At 40.7% G+C, this 13,106-nt stretch overlaps 1 protein-coding gene across 1 annotated transcript; it reads right to left on the reverse strand.

The window, feature by feature from the left end:
* Window positions 1-1,316: 1,316 nt before the first annotated feature.
* On the reverse strand, window positions 1,317-12,700 carry LOC103360331 (myozenin-2-like). Its single transcript, XM_008286040.1, has 6 exons — window positions 12,565-12,700; window positions 11,822-11,911; window positions 10,816-10,982; window positions 6,911-7,049; window positions 3,221-3,404; window positions 1,317-1,879 (listed from the first exon to the last, which is right to left on the reverse strand). Exons 2-6 carry the CDS (start codon window positions 11,901-11,903, stop codon window positions 1,651-1,653), a joined length of 801 nt encoding a protein of 266 aa, XP_008284262.1. The 5' UTR covers window positions 11,904-11,911; window positions 12,565-12,700; the 3' UTR covers window positions 1,317-1,650.
* Between the last annotated feature and the right edge of the window lie 406 nt (window positions 12,701-13,106).

A 13,106-nucleotide genomic window follows, 5' to 3' on the forward strand; every position in this document is an offset into this window, starting at 1 on the left:
AGATTGACGTTACAAATTAACCCAACAAGTTAGAATGTTGAGGTCCAGTGTGTTCATTCAGGAATAAAACCCAACACAGACAACATAAAACACAACTTCACCAAGACCCTACGCCTGACATAAATATACACGAGAACACAACTAATCCAAGGATTCCCTCATAGCAATCTTTTTTTTCTTCCTCCCTCCTTTTCCTCTTTTATTTAATCTTTGTTTTTCCTATTTGTATTAGCGACAAGGCAATCATCTGCCTCCACTGGTCGGGGTGAAGGAAAAGATGGAAGAACAAACAGATAACAAACATATATTCTCCATATTAAATGGAATAAATATGCACATAAAAAGGACATTATGAAAAGCAAGTTTCACTAAATTAAAAGTTAGCATGTTAGCTCGATAACTTTATCCGGCACAAAAAGCTGTTTTTACTTTGTGTCTCACCAGATTATTTTCTATTTCTTCATTTCAAACTACAGTATAAATGGTCCACACTCATATAGCACCTTTAAACCTTCGCTACAAGGTGCTTCACATGTGTTTGTCATTCAGACACACTCCTCCCTCATACAAACTAATGGTTGCAGAGCTGCCATCAGGAGCAACTTGGGATTCAATGTCTTGCCCAAGGACACTTCAGCGCCTGGAGGAGGCCAAGGAGCCAACCTTGCAATTAGTGGACAACCTGCTCTCCCACCTCAGTCATGGATAAATATAACAGCATAACAAGCTTCCAAGACCAGGTTAAATAATGAACTTTTCTCAGAAAAACACCATAATCTATGCAGCTCTTGCACAGCCTGCAAGCTTAACTGGATCTGTTTGCATAAATCTGCTACATATTGAGAGAACTTAATAAACACTGTAGTGATAAACAGAAGATACAGACAGATAAGGAGCAGGCACAGCTCATCACGCTGCTCTCCCATCAATCCCACTCCTTCGACTGGGCATCGCCGAAAGGTGAGAGACACATCAGTCAAGTCGCTCATGTCAGAGAAGCAGATTTGATTTGTCAAGCAGTGTAACCTTGAGGCGTGTTACAGTGGCTCACATGTATCTTTGGCCTCTCACACGATATGATAAGTGATGGGTTTGCATTGGACTCCAGCGCACAGGCGCAGCATCACTCACTCAAGTGAGCCTTCAGTGCGGCTCATACCAACTCACTGTGAAATTACTGCCGGGGGGCATGTTGTGGAATATGTTTCAAATTTGCATCCGTGCCCAAAAACAGAAGCGTGTATTTATTTTATCAGCGATTTCAGATGCACAACACTGACCTAAAGTTTTAAAAAAATAAAATAAATCACAGAAGATTTTTTTGTTTGTTTTGTTTTGCATGCTACACCAGTTTATTGAGCAAAAACTTGTGTCTGCAAGATAAAATACTCTTATGCACATTAATATACAACAATGTTCATTTATTCCAGGAGTGTGTCGGCCCACCGAACAAAGTGATTTATATATTTTTCTCTGCAGTGCAATATTTCACATCACTAGAGAACTAGTGGATGAAGCGTACAAGCTAACCACCAACAGGATGCGTTCTTTCACCCCCCACTCTGCTCTGACAGGAACTTCAGCCCGCCCACAACAACCTCGGGAGAAGCAGCTAAGTAGACAGCATCTCTGTGTGACTTCATAACGGGTTCAAAGGTCTTCTGACTCAGGGATGAGCATGGGCTCCAGTGAGACAGTAGGCAGGGAGAGAGGACCACCCGCCGACACCCACCCCAGAGCAGATCTGTTGAAGGAGGGTCGATTCGGCGCGGCCTCCCCCTGGAGGAGCTCCGGCAGCTCCGGCAGGGTTTCCACCTGGATGGGCTTGACGGGAGCAGGTCTGGGCGCCTTGCTGAAGCCACCGAAAGGGGTCGCTACCCTGGAAGTGACAGAGCGACGTCAGCTGTCACATGAGAGAAACAGCGGTGACGTTTGAAGTGATGCAACTAATTAAAAGCAAGCAAAGGCTCTTCTATTCTAAGATGTAGTTGCTCAGAGGGAGAAGCGCTGTGTTATGGAGGGAGGTGAAGGACAATGCTTGTGTTGCTCACTCAGAACTGGCACATATGATGAATTAAAGCAGGACTGTGTAAATCCTGAAAGACAGTTTTTGAATGACTGTAATGTTAAATTTCTAAGCAGTAAAGTACATTCAGTTTTTGCTTTTTAAGCCTTAGAACCTGCATATTTTCTGCATATAATCAGCAGCACTAACACTACTCGTATTACAACTTGTGCTCATGCTAGATTTCTGACTGTCTGTCTCCTTGACTTGTGCTACTAATATATGATGTCCTGGCATTTACGATTAACCCTCAGTTTCCATTTGGGATCATGGCGACCGTACAGTCTCACTTTAGCCATCTGAACCATCCATCTGGCAGGTTCGAAAGGTTTTTTATCTTTTAAAAAAACAACCAATTATCAACCAAACAATGTAAAAGAAAGAAAGAAGTGTCAGATTTGACATTTTCCACTGGCTTTTTGAGCTAATCACATGTGAAAGGCAGTCCACTGTATCAAATCTAAGATTAAAATTGTGATATTTCTGCAAAAATCCCTTCATTCAACACGTTTCAAAACATATATATATATATATAAAAAGAAGCCAAAAATAAACCATTTGAATTAACACAATTCTGTAGAAATCAAAAAATTCTGTGTTCTTTGGCGCAATATTAAAGCTATTAGTGACTCAGCTGTGAGCAACAGTCTTGTGGCAAAAATTCAGAGACTTTCAGCTGAACTAGGCTGAACTGCAGGCAGTGCTTACACAGAACAGATAAGAGACTGGTACGGAAACAAATGAAAAATCCAAGCAGTATAAAATATTTAACATGAAGAGTCCTTATTGTTCTTTCCAGAATAATTTATAATTGTGGGTGCTTGGGGAAAATGTCGTTCATGTTGATTGCAGTTTTATTTCTTGTTTAATTCTAATTTTGCAAGCGATAAATCAAAGGAATTAAACTTTTATTTTTGTATTTTTTATGATCTATGACTATGTAAGTGCATCACATTGCACAGGAGACCTTTTTAAATGATCTCTACCTTTAGTCGTGGTTGTGCTGCTTCCATAGAGATGCAAGACTTTACATAGCAATGAAAGATGAGCAAATATGACAGGAGCAAAAAAAGCGTGGTTCATAATTCAGCATACATGTATTCAATCATTAGTTGTATTGACTGATGGCTGGCCGTCCACCTGTGCGGCTGTTACCTGTTGAAACTCTTGTACCCTGGTCGGTCCACTTGGGGCTCCAGCTCAGGCATGCGGGGGATGAGAGTGTCAGCCAAGGCCGGGTCATTGATAATGGCCTGCTCCCAGGGTGAGTGGTAGGATTTTGGCACAGCTGTACTGTTGAACCTCTCTGGGGGGATGTCTTTCAAAGGACCTCCATATCCTGGGTAAATTATACAACAGAGACGGTGCATGAATAGAAGGATTTTATCTGTCAAATAAAGAACTGCCAGTCTCCATAATATATATATATGTGTGAGATTTTTCTACATTTTTTACTGGATGTTTTTTCACACACGGTGAGTAATTGGGTAAAAATTTAAGACCCAAATTACAACTCGAACAGCAACAAGCAAACACGCAGTCCAAAGAAAACTGATCCTCCTCTTTGATCACGGGCCTGTCAGCCTGTCGTGAGCGAGCTTGACTGTCTCATCATATGACTTCAGAGCGCTGAAGTTAGAAAAGCTCACCTCTCGCTGGCATTTCCAGCTGTCAGAATTCAAAGTTGCTTTGCTAAGTTTGTAGCACTTAGTGATGGATGAAATCTAAAAAATCTGGCACGCATAACATTGTTGGGGAGATCATTTTTGTTTCCTAAGTACACTGAACTAAATCGTAAATCTATTAAATTTGACTTTGTATGAGAGTGAATAAAAGAGAGAAGGAAAGAGAAGTGAAGTAATTCAGCATTTCTAATGATTCCCACCACTTAAATAAATGCATGGTTGCAAAGTCAGAATTCTAGTTTACTGATTTGGATAAACCTTTTACAAACCTGGATAAACCTTTGCAAATACTATTTCAGTGGGTTGGGGTGACTTAATGATGTTGGAAATGGTCTCAACTTAATATTGTGTGTTGTTTAAACTCAAATTTCTGGATTAGTTGATTTAAAACTAAATTCAAGTTGAAGTAAATTAATAAAATGTCATTATTTCATGTCCTCTTACCTTCATATTTAACACTAAAGCAACCTGTTCTTTCTGAAAATTGCAAACTTACAATCATGTATTCATATGTATGCTAATTAGCTATATAACACTTACAAATCTTTTTAAATCACAGGGTAATACTAGTTGGAATAACTTTTTTTTTTTATATGAATAATCAACCTTAAAACATGTTTATACTACCAGTTTGAAGTAAGTGGCAATTAATAGCTTTGATTGTGGAGGAAATAAACTCAATTAAGTTTAGTTTTATGCACTACCAGTTTTCATAACTCAAAAAAACCTGATGCAAACTGTTGTGTTATTCTGCATTTGAGCCCAAATATGATTTTTTTTAAGAAAGAAAGTGAGTGTGGGATATTGCAACCCTCCACTGTTTTTTTTTTTCTTCTTCTTCAGCTCTTTTTTTTTTTCTTGTTAAAGTTCACAGCAAAACAAATCAGCGGACAGCTTCCCTGTGTTTGGGCCGGTGTGTATGTGCATGCCTGCATGTACGTCTCCCCGCGTAGTCCGTGTGTGTTGATGGGAGAGGCCCATCCAAAGCACTATCCTTCAAGCCCGGCGCTTCACTCAGGGGGGCTTGCGAGCTCAGGCATTACATAACGCGGGGCGTCGTGTCACGTCCTAACCTCTCACAATGAACAATCCCCCTTCCTGAGTTTATGTTTTGCCCCGAGGAGGAAGCAGGAGAGACCAAACAGACCTGTGGGGAAGTTTACAGATTTTTTGGGGGGGAATCTATTACAAAACATCGTGTAAAAGATTTTCTGAGTCCACGGAATGTTGTTCTTGCGGTCGGACGCTCGGCCGGGTTGATGTTTTCGCGGGAAAGGACGGCTACACGCCCAGAGATGAAAGAAAGATCACTGACGGGATGAAGAAACACACAGCATACAGGTTTTTTGTGCATAGTTCTTGTATTCAAATGTGCTTTTAGACACATTTGATTTCTCTACGCTTCGTTGAAAATAGCACAAAATTCATGAAAGTAAAGTTTTTGGCAGCAGTAACCGTATTAGCACACATTGCAGGGTCACATTAACCTCTACTAGATGATAAAATGTGTTAATAGGCTGCAATAAATAATTATAAAAACACAGCCAAATGCCAACAGAAGTGGATAGTTTATTCAAAATACGGTTTTTAAAATAACTGGTGCTTTTTTTTTTGAAGCGAAAAAAGTTAACTGACAGTGTGAATTAACCAGTTTTGGAAGCACACTTCAGACTATAAACAAGAATATTATTAACACATTTACACCGACTATCTGATTTTTGTTTTCTTTTTTACGTTAAGTTTAATTAAGATATATTTATTAGACTACAATTTGTCATACATGGTGCTTTTGACAATTTCCCGCTCAGGATCGTGGCACAAATATAATTCCAAATGACAAAACCGAGTGACAGACAGCGTGATCGTGCGTGTATGTTGATAGTTGTAAACAAAGCAGTAATAGTTTTTAGCGCAGAATAGATTTTTGTTTGCTTACGATAAGTTTTTATTTGCTCGAGATTTTTTTTCTGCGCTCAAGGATTGTGGCACAAATATAATTCCATACATTCCAAATCCTTAAAAACTTGTCTTTGCCTTTGTTGTTGAGTTGGATGATCTCATTTCTGGGTCATAAATATAGAATACACATTGATATTTATATTATATGTCCCGAATTAAGTGTATTGTTTGTGTAGTTTTAAAGAAAAATGTTGTAAATTACAGATAACTACAGTTAATGTTGAATCCAGTAGAAAAACTATATAAATCCAGTGTATCATTGGAAAGTCTAGTAACACTATGACGCAAAAATCCTTATATTCTACTGTAGTTTCCTGTAATCTATTGCAAATTACAGTTTCAACACTGTAAAATGAGATAAAACACGACTTTTACTGTAATTTCAGAGGAAAATATGTTACAGCCATCCAGTACAGGACCACTGAACATGCACCCCTGGGTGGACGAGTGCACTATTTTAAGAGTTCTTACCATCTGATACCTTTTGCACTTTGGCCTAATTTCTGCTACAGCTGGAGTGACTTCATTCAGACACTGCAGGGTGGTGTCTGGTCCAGAAATAACACCCCCACCCCAGCGTGGACACACTCATCCTTAAACCCGTATTGGTTTTGTGTCAACTGGGCAAAAAAATTTAAGACATGAGGGCGGATGCGAGCGCAGAGCCGATGGTATCAGTGGCACGAGATGCAAACAGGAAACACTTCCCGTGGGTGAAACTCAACAACGATGGGAAGAGCTGATTGCAATAAGGTGGGTTAAGAAACACAGAGAGAGAGAGAGAGAGAGGGAATGTGGAGGAGTAGACATAAGACAAAGGAGTGGGATGAGGACAGAAAGAAAGAGAAAGAAGGACAGGCGGAGAAAGAGAGAATTAAAAAAAAACAAGTGTAATCACATTCTGCCTGAGGCCGGCAGATTCCAGGCAAGAAGAGAATGTTTTTTCCTACATGATCAAAGCCTGCGTGACTACAAACAATGAGAAACAGTCGAATCCTTATCAAAACACGGCACATCCAGTGCTTTGTGCAGCGCAGGCTCTCCACCGGGAGCTACACCACTTCTCATACATTCAACACATGTGCAAAACTAACTGCACAACAAAGAAGCAAGCTAAACGAGAAAGCAAAGTGTGTTGGGCTTGAACAAAAGCGAACTCCAGCTCCAGTGTGCTTGAAATGTGTTGCACTGTTCCACCTACCCGGGGCAATGCTGCCCGGATTTGGCTCCGTCCTCGCTGCGTCACATGTTGCATTAGGTTGCTGGTTGTCACCCAAGTTGTTGTCGTTGCTGTGGCAGTCTGCCGCGCTGCCGTTCTCCGTATGGAAAACCACTGTGTTCTAAGAGAGAGATCAAAGAGGTCAGTTGACTGGAAAAGAAAAGCTTGACGCAGTTTCTTATCGGTCGGGATCTCGGCGAAGTTAATGCTTGACGTCAGACGGTCCAGCAGCTCCGAGTTATTCTGGAGATGTTCGGTTTTAAACTTAAATCCTTTGTTTGGTTACTTGGGAACATGAAGAAGAAGAAGAAGAAAAAAAAGGGCTGCACTGAGTCAAGAACAATGGAGCTGGCTGAATAAAACAACCAACGCTAATGACCTCCATGAATAATACGTAGGACTCTTACTATTTTATCCACCTTTAGTCAAGCTATATTGTCATTTTTTAAGTTTATCAAGCAAATTTTTGTTGCACATCTGTAAAATACAGAGCGACATTCTCATTCTTTAAGATCAAAAGACGACATTTACTCTCCTTTTAGCTCCATTTTGGTCTCCACCAGCAAGTCAAAAGCAATATTTTACAAGTTAGCGCTAAATCTTCCACTTTATTCACTCAAATTGTCTGTCTGCCATGTGATATAATATAGATATAATTTAGTAGGGACTCTGGGAAACAACTTTAATGAAAGTAGTGAGGCAACAAAATCTGAAAGATGCTAAAATGTTCAGCAAAGCTTTTGAGAGAAGAGTAATAATCCTGAAGCCATTCTTGCTTTAAAATATAGTTCACAGCAACTTTAAATCAATATTTTATCACAGAATTGTGAAGCTAAAGTGGTTGCTAAAGGTTATCACAAGAACCTGCAGCTCCTCCTGCTTTATGCGGGAAGTGCCTGAGTTTTGGTTTTAGGTTATTTTCTGTCCAGCCTACAGCTTTAATGGTTAACTCTCACGGCTCTAATAATATTGTTTTAAGTCACAGAGGGCAGCTGGTTTCACTGAAAGACACAAATCCTCCCCTCAGACTAAACAGTAACTAAAAAAGTGGGTGTGCGTTGGAGGACAGACATGGATGGACAGATGCGACCAACTGGCCACCAAGTCCACCAAATTGACTCAAATTGGAAAACATGTCAAGAACCTTGTCCTCATTCTTAATTTTGCTGCCTCAAAAATCCCTTTTTGCAGGTTTACGGATAATTCACCGGCGTTAGAAATGACAGATGTGGGCAAACGCCACTGACAGCTCTCAACAACAAGGAGAGAATCTCTTCAGAAAAGCGGAGGATTGAACATCTGCCATCGCATGACAACTCAGTAAATTTCATCTCCCGAGGAAGATGACTGCAAGCTGCTCCTCTGTTCCTCGCAGCATATTGGGTTATTTTCTGACAGATGGCAATGCTTCTGACATATTTGTGCGAAACATAATAAAAATATTATTTGCATACGTTTGCTGATTTTTTTTAATTTTTATTGAGACCAAATCTTCCACTTTTCGACTCCTGAATTTCGCGAGAAGCCTGTCCGTTTGCTCTCAGCATTAGAAGCACTGTTCTCTGGACGTGGATAAAATATACCGCAGCCAGCTTTCATCCCTCTGAACGATATTCATGGTGATTTACTCGAGGACTTCCTCAGGAAATGTTGACAACTTGAAACAAAATCCTTCCATTGCCCCGAGCAATAAACAAACCGAGATATGTGAGTGTTTCTCACTTCAAAGATGAGGGAGAGGGAAAAAAAAAAAACTTCCCTGGAGCATAATAATTATTTTATCTATGGACTTCAAGAGGGCATTGAAAAGTACACAAGGCCACCGCGCAACTAAATGAAAGGGGGATATAACTAGTGCTCCTAATTAATGAGATATAACAAAGAGAAACTTAGTTAGTTTATCTTGATTCAATTCTACTGAGAGCTCCGGGACATAAATTGCGTTATGTGTGACCAGGTCAGGCGTAGATAAGTACTGCTGGGAAAAGAAAACGCTGACTTGGCTCGCTGCCCGTCCATACACAAAAGGGACATTAATAAAGCTACTTATGACCAGCTGGAAAACTTTTTGACTACTCTGCGCAGCCCCATGTCTGTAGCACGAGTCAAACAAACACCTCAAGTGCTTAATCTCTCCCGCGTATACGTCGTCAGGATGTGAGGTATTGTGCGAGTGTTTTTCATGCGATGGAGGGGAAAGATGTGGAGGGAAATGGATGGCCGTGCGTTGGAGAAAGCGCACTCGGGCAGCGTGAAATTCTTACAATAACCTCTTAATCAAAGTCGCTTTACATCTGTGTGTGTTTAAAGGAGCAGTTCTGCACTTTAGGAGCCTAAAAAAAGGATCAATACGGCTAATGATTGCTAATTATGATGCCAGGGCAGGGTTAGCATAAAGACTTCCTGTGTCCCGCTGTAACAACAACAGGCTGTTTGCTGAAAATCCATGAAAAAGTAAGTGTAATAATTTGTCTTGCAATGTTTGTGTAGATTATACAAGGACATATTAAAGGTTTTGTTTTGGAGCACAGACTGTAATTGAGTTGTTTCATATAAATATTATCTGGTGGAGGCTAATTACTTATGTGGTATGGGAATGTGAAGTGTTCTGTGTAATTATAACCTTTATTTTAGATGTAATGCAAACACAAGACAGAAAAAAAAACACAAAATATGTCTTAACATAATTTGAGGTTACAATTAAAAGACATGATGGGAGCTTTTAGTCTCATGAGAATTTATTTTGGGAACAATTGCAGGTGTATTATGAACTAGAAGAATTGTTATTGGTTAAAAATCATCCTGTCAGATATAACTTTATATTATTCGCTGTGCATCCTTGTTTGTTGTGTTTATGTGCTATGGGATTTATGTATGTGTCTATATAAATTTGTACACTAAAAAAAAATAAAAAATGTCACCTTTAGACTTTATAGATTCTTCCTGATGATGAAATGACCAAAACATAATGTGAAATAAAATGTTGAAAGTCAAACAATATTTTTTTTTAAAAGTAATTGTGAATAACCATAATAATTATTTTTTGGTTTGTTTTTTATTTTTCATTTTGATATCATTGTAATTTTACAAAAACATCTTTTCTATTTAATAGACAAAACTGTTAAATTTAAGTTTAATACTGTAACTACATCTGTCCAAAAACTGTTTTTATAATGATATGTATTTTATTATATCTGTCTATTTCATTATACATACATATTATAGGGAATTTCTTTGTTTTTAACATTTAAAAAACCTTCACAAAACATTAAAAAGCAAAAAAAAAAAGTGTATGTTTATTATGGGAAACTGCATTATTTCCATGAGATGGCTGGTCTCCATTATTCCACAGCTATTATATTATATTTCATTATTTTTTATCAATTATATGTATGTATTTATTTTGTCCTTCCTTCTGTTTTAAAAAATAAAAAATAAATATTTGTATGTATTTGTGAGGACCCCAGGAAGAATATTAAAGGCTGAGACTGATGCTATGGGGGTTATAATAAAATATAAGAAAGAAATAATGTTTTGAAAAAGAAGTGCAATTTTATGGGAGTATTTTTACACCTTAGTTTCTTAGGATTGAAAGAAACAAGGTGTAACATATAAATTACTTGGCTTGAGAAGACATAGTATGTGTTTTTTTTAACCTTTTGACATATTCGTGCTAAACTAATATAAACTACTGCTTCCTGTAGTGTCACTGCTCATGCACAAACATGACAGTGGAATCGATCTTCTCATTGAGTTCTTGTCAAAAAGCAAATATGATTATTAAGATAAAAATGTAGACAAAGGCATCCTGATGAGACTGTGCAGTGCATGCGTGCTTTCTGTATGACATCATCCACATGTGATCACTGCACCACACTTTCTCTTACACTGAGCTGCGTGTTGTTTTCATTCTGGATGCTCTCAAAAGTGTATTTTTCGGAGCGTCTCTGGCGCATTTTGAAGAGCCGGGAGCCCCGGTTGGAGGCGAGAGACAGCTCCTCCAGCATGATGTCCTTAGGCACGCTCATTTTCTTCCCCAGATCCATCTCTGCATCTGGACGGAGGGAGACAAAAGACTTAAGATCCTGTGTGTGTGTGTGTGTGTTCAGTACAGTTATCAGACTTGTGACAAGATAAATGTATTTTCCTAATTTGTATACTCCCACCTATCGAACCTTGTTGAATACAAATTATATTCACACAGAGGGAGAGAGAGAGAGAGAGAGAGAAAAGGCAACGCTGCTGCTGCAGAAAAAAGCCCTCCACGTGGATTGCTGACTTGGTACTCCTGCCAATATGATGAACGAGGAATTATCCTCCCTCGTAATCAACTCATGTTCGGTGCTTGTTTTGTGGTTTGCTCCACGTGCTCGCTACTGCATGCTGATCATGGAGATGTCACAGGCCTATATCCAAGTGCGAGACGCATAATTTGCCAGAATATCTTACAGCTGTCAGTAGCCTTCAGACCCTCCCTTTCCTCCCCCCACGAGCCACGCAGTTGTCCTCACCCTGAAATAGCGTGTTCAAAAGGACAACGACAAAGGGATTAGTTTCTTTGGCCCATAAAAGTATTCATTTGCTTATTTATAGTCGGGGGTCTGGGAGGGGAGGGTTGGCAAAGGCTGAAAATGGTGGGCTCATGTTTGCTATAAGGTGGCAGAGTCCAGCGCGTGGAGCTGGCGTTTACAATAAAGTTAATATGCCCCGAGCATAAATGTGTCCTCTAAGTTATGGCGTTACATCCATTTGCAATAAAAAAAGATGGGCGAAAGGAGCGGAACACGAGAAGGTGGCGTTGGAAACGGAAGCCAAGGGAGGATGCAAGGAGAGAAAGTGAGAGGTCAGGGGGATTAGAAAAACAAGGAAGTGAAGAGGAAACGATACGGCTACCTTCCTGGGCTTGCACCTCTCTGCAGATTGCCGCCGCCTGCATTTTCCTCTCCTGGGTCGTCATGGTGGAGAACTGTGACATGGCTGCCCCTGGGGAGTTGGGATGAGGCATGAAGAAGTCACAGGAGGCGCACATCAGTACAACCTGTTCCAACGCATAACAGGAAGGCGAGGCGGCATGTCGGCCATCGATTGGGCAACATCAAGCATCCGCACCACGCACAAAGAACCGGCACATAGAATTTATTGGGGCAGGGAAAAGGGCAAAGTTAGCACATCCCTTTAAATAACCTTAGGCTGTTAAACGCCAAGCACATGCTCCTCAGACATGGCAGCCGGCTGTGTCAGGGGGTCCGGCAATCGATAGATTTGAAATTGCCCGAGCGGCCTGAGAGGACGCAGGTGGAGAACGCGGTGCTGTCACAGCAGGCATGGGTGAAATAGAACAGTGGAAACTTTACACCAAGGTGTCGGAGGGCACAGTGCAGGCGGTTCATTCCGGTCCGAAACACTTCTCAGAAAGTTTGCGGTTAGACACAGGATATTCTCCCCACAAGAGTGTCAAACTGTAACATTTCTCAGCAACATATTTATTAAAAAATGTTCAAGGGAGCTCAAATAGAAGGCAAGCAATGCATCCAACACAATGCACTGGGGGTGACAGCGAGACTCATGCTTGATTCAAAGTGCAAAATGCCACATCAGACCTGGACACCTGCGGAGAGGCCCGAGTGATGTCTTACCTGTCCTGAAGGACCCTCAGGGGTGGGGGGTCTGAGTGGTCTCAAGTTGTGCCCGTCTCCTCGGGGGTAGGAAGTCAGAAAGGTGAGAGGCTGAGAGGGTCAGACTGGGTAGTGCGACCTGCGTGGGTGCTCCCGCTCCCCGGTACTGGGGCTTTGTGGCGGGGCGGGTGGGCCAGAGGGGGCTGCAGAAGCACTGAGCCGACTGAATGAGTGGGTGGGTGGGTGGGTGGGTGTCGGTTTGTCTGTTGTCATTGGTATTTAGTTCACAAGCGGAGGGGCGACTAAATTTAGAGCACTGCCACTATACCGCTCGCTCTGCCCTCCATCTATCAGCGGTGGAGCTCCGGATGGTGGGCATTGATTTCAAAACTGGAGTATTTGTACCCTTGGGGGTGTTTTTGCAGTTATTAGCAGATAAGTGGGCAAAATGTGAAAAGCTGAGCTAACATTAAAGAAATAAGAACTGAATTTACAATTAATTTAATAGCATATATCTACATATGAAGTCAGGTGTAGTTAAGATTTCAAAAAGTGAGCAAAAA

Source organism: Stegastes partitus, unplaced genomic scaffold (assembly GCF_000690725.1).
Source record: "Stegastes partitus isolate 25-593 unplaced genomic scaffold, Stegastes_partitus-1.0.2 Scaffold428, whole genome shotgun sequence".
Lineage (NCBI taxonomy): Eukaryota > Metazoa > Chordata > Actinopteri > Pomacentridae > Stegastes > Stegastes partitus.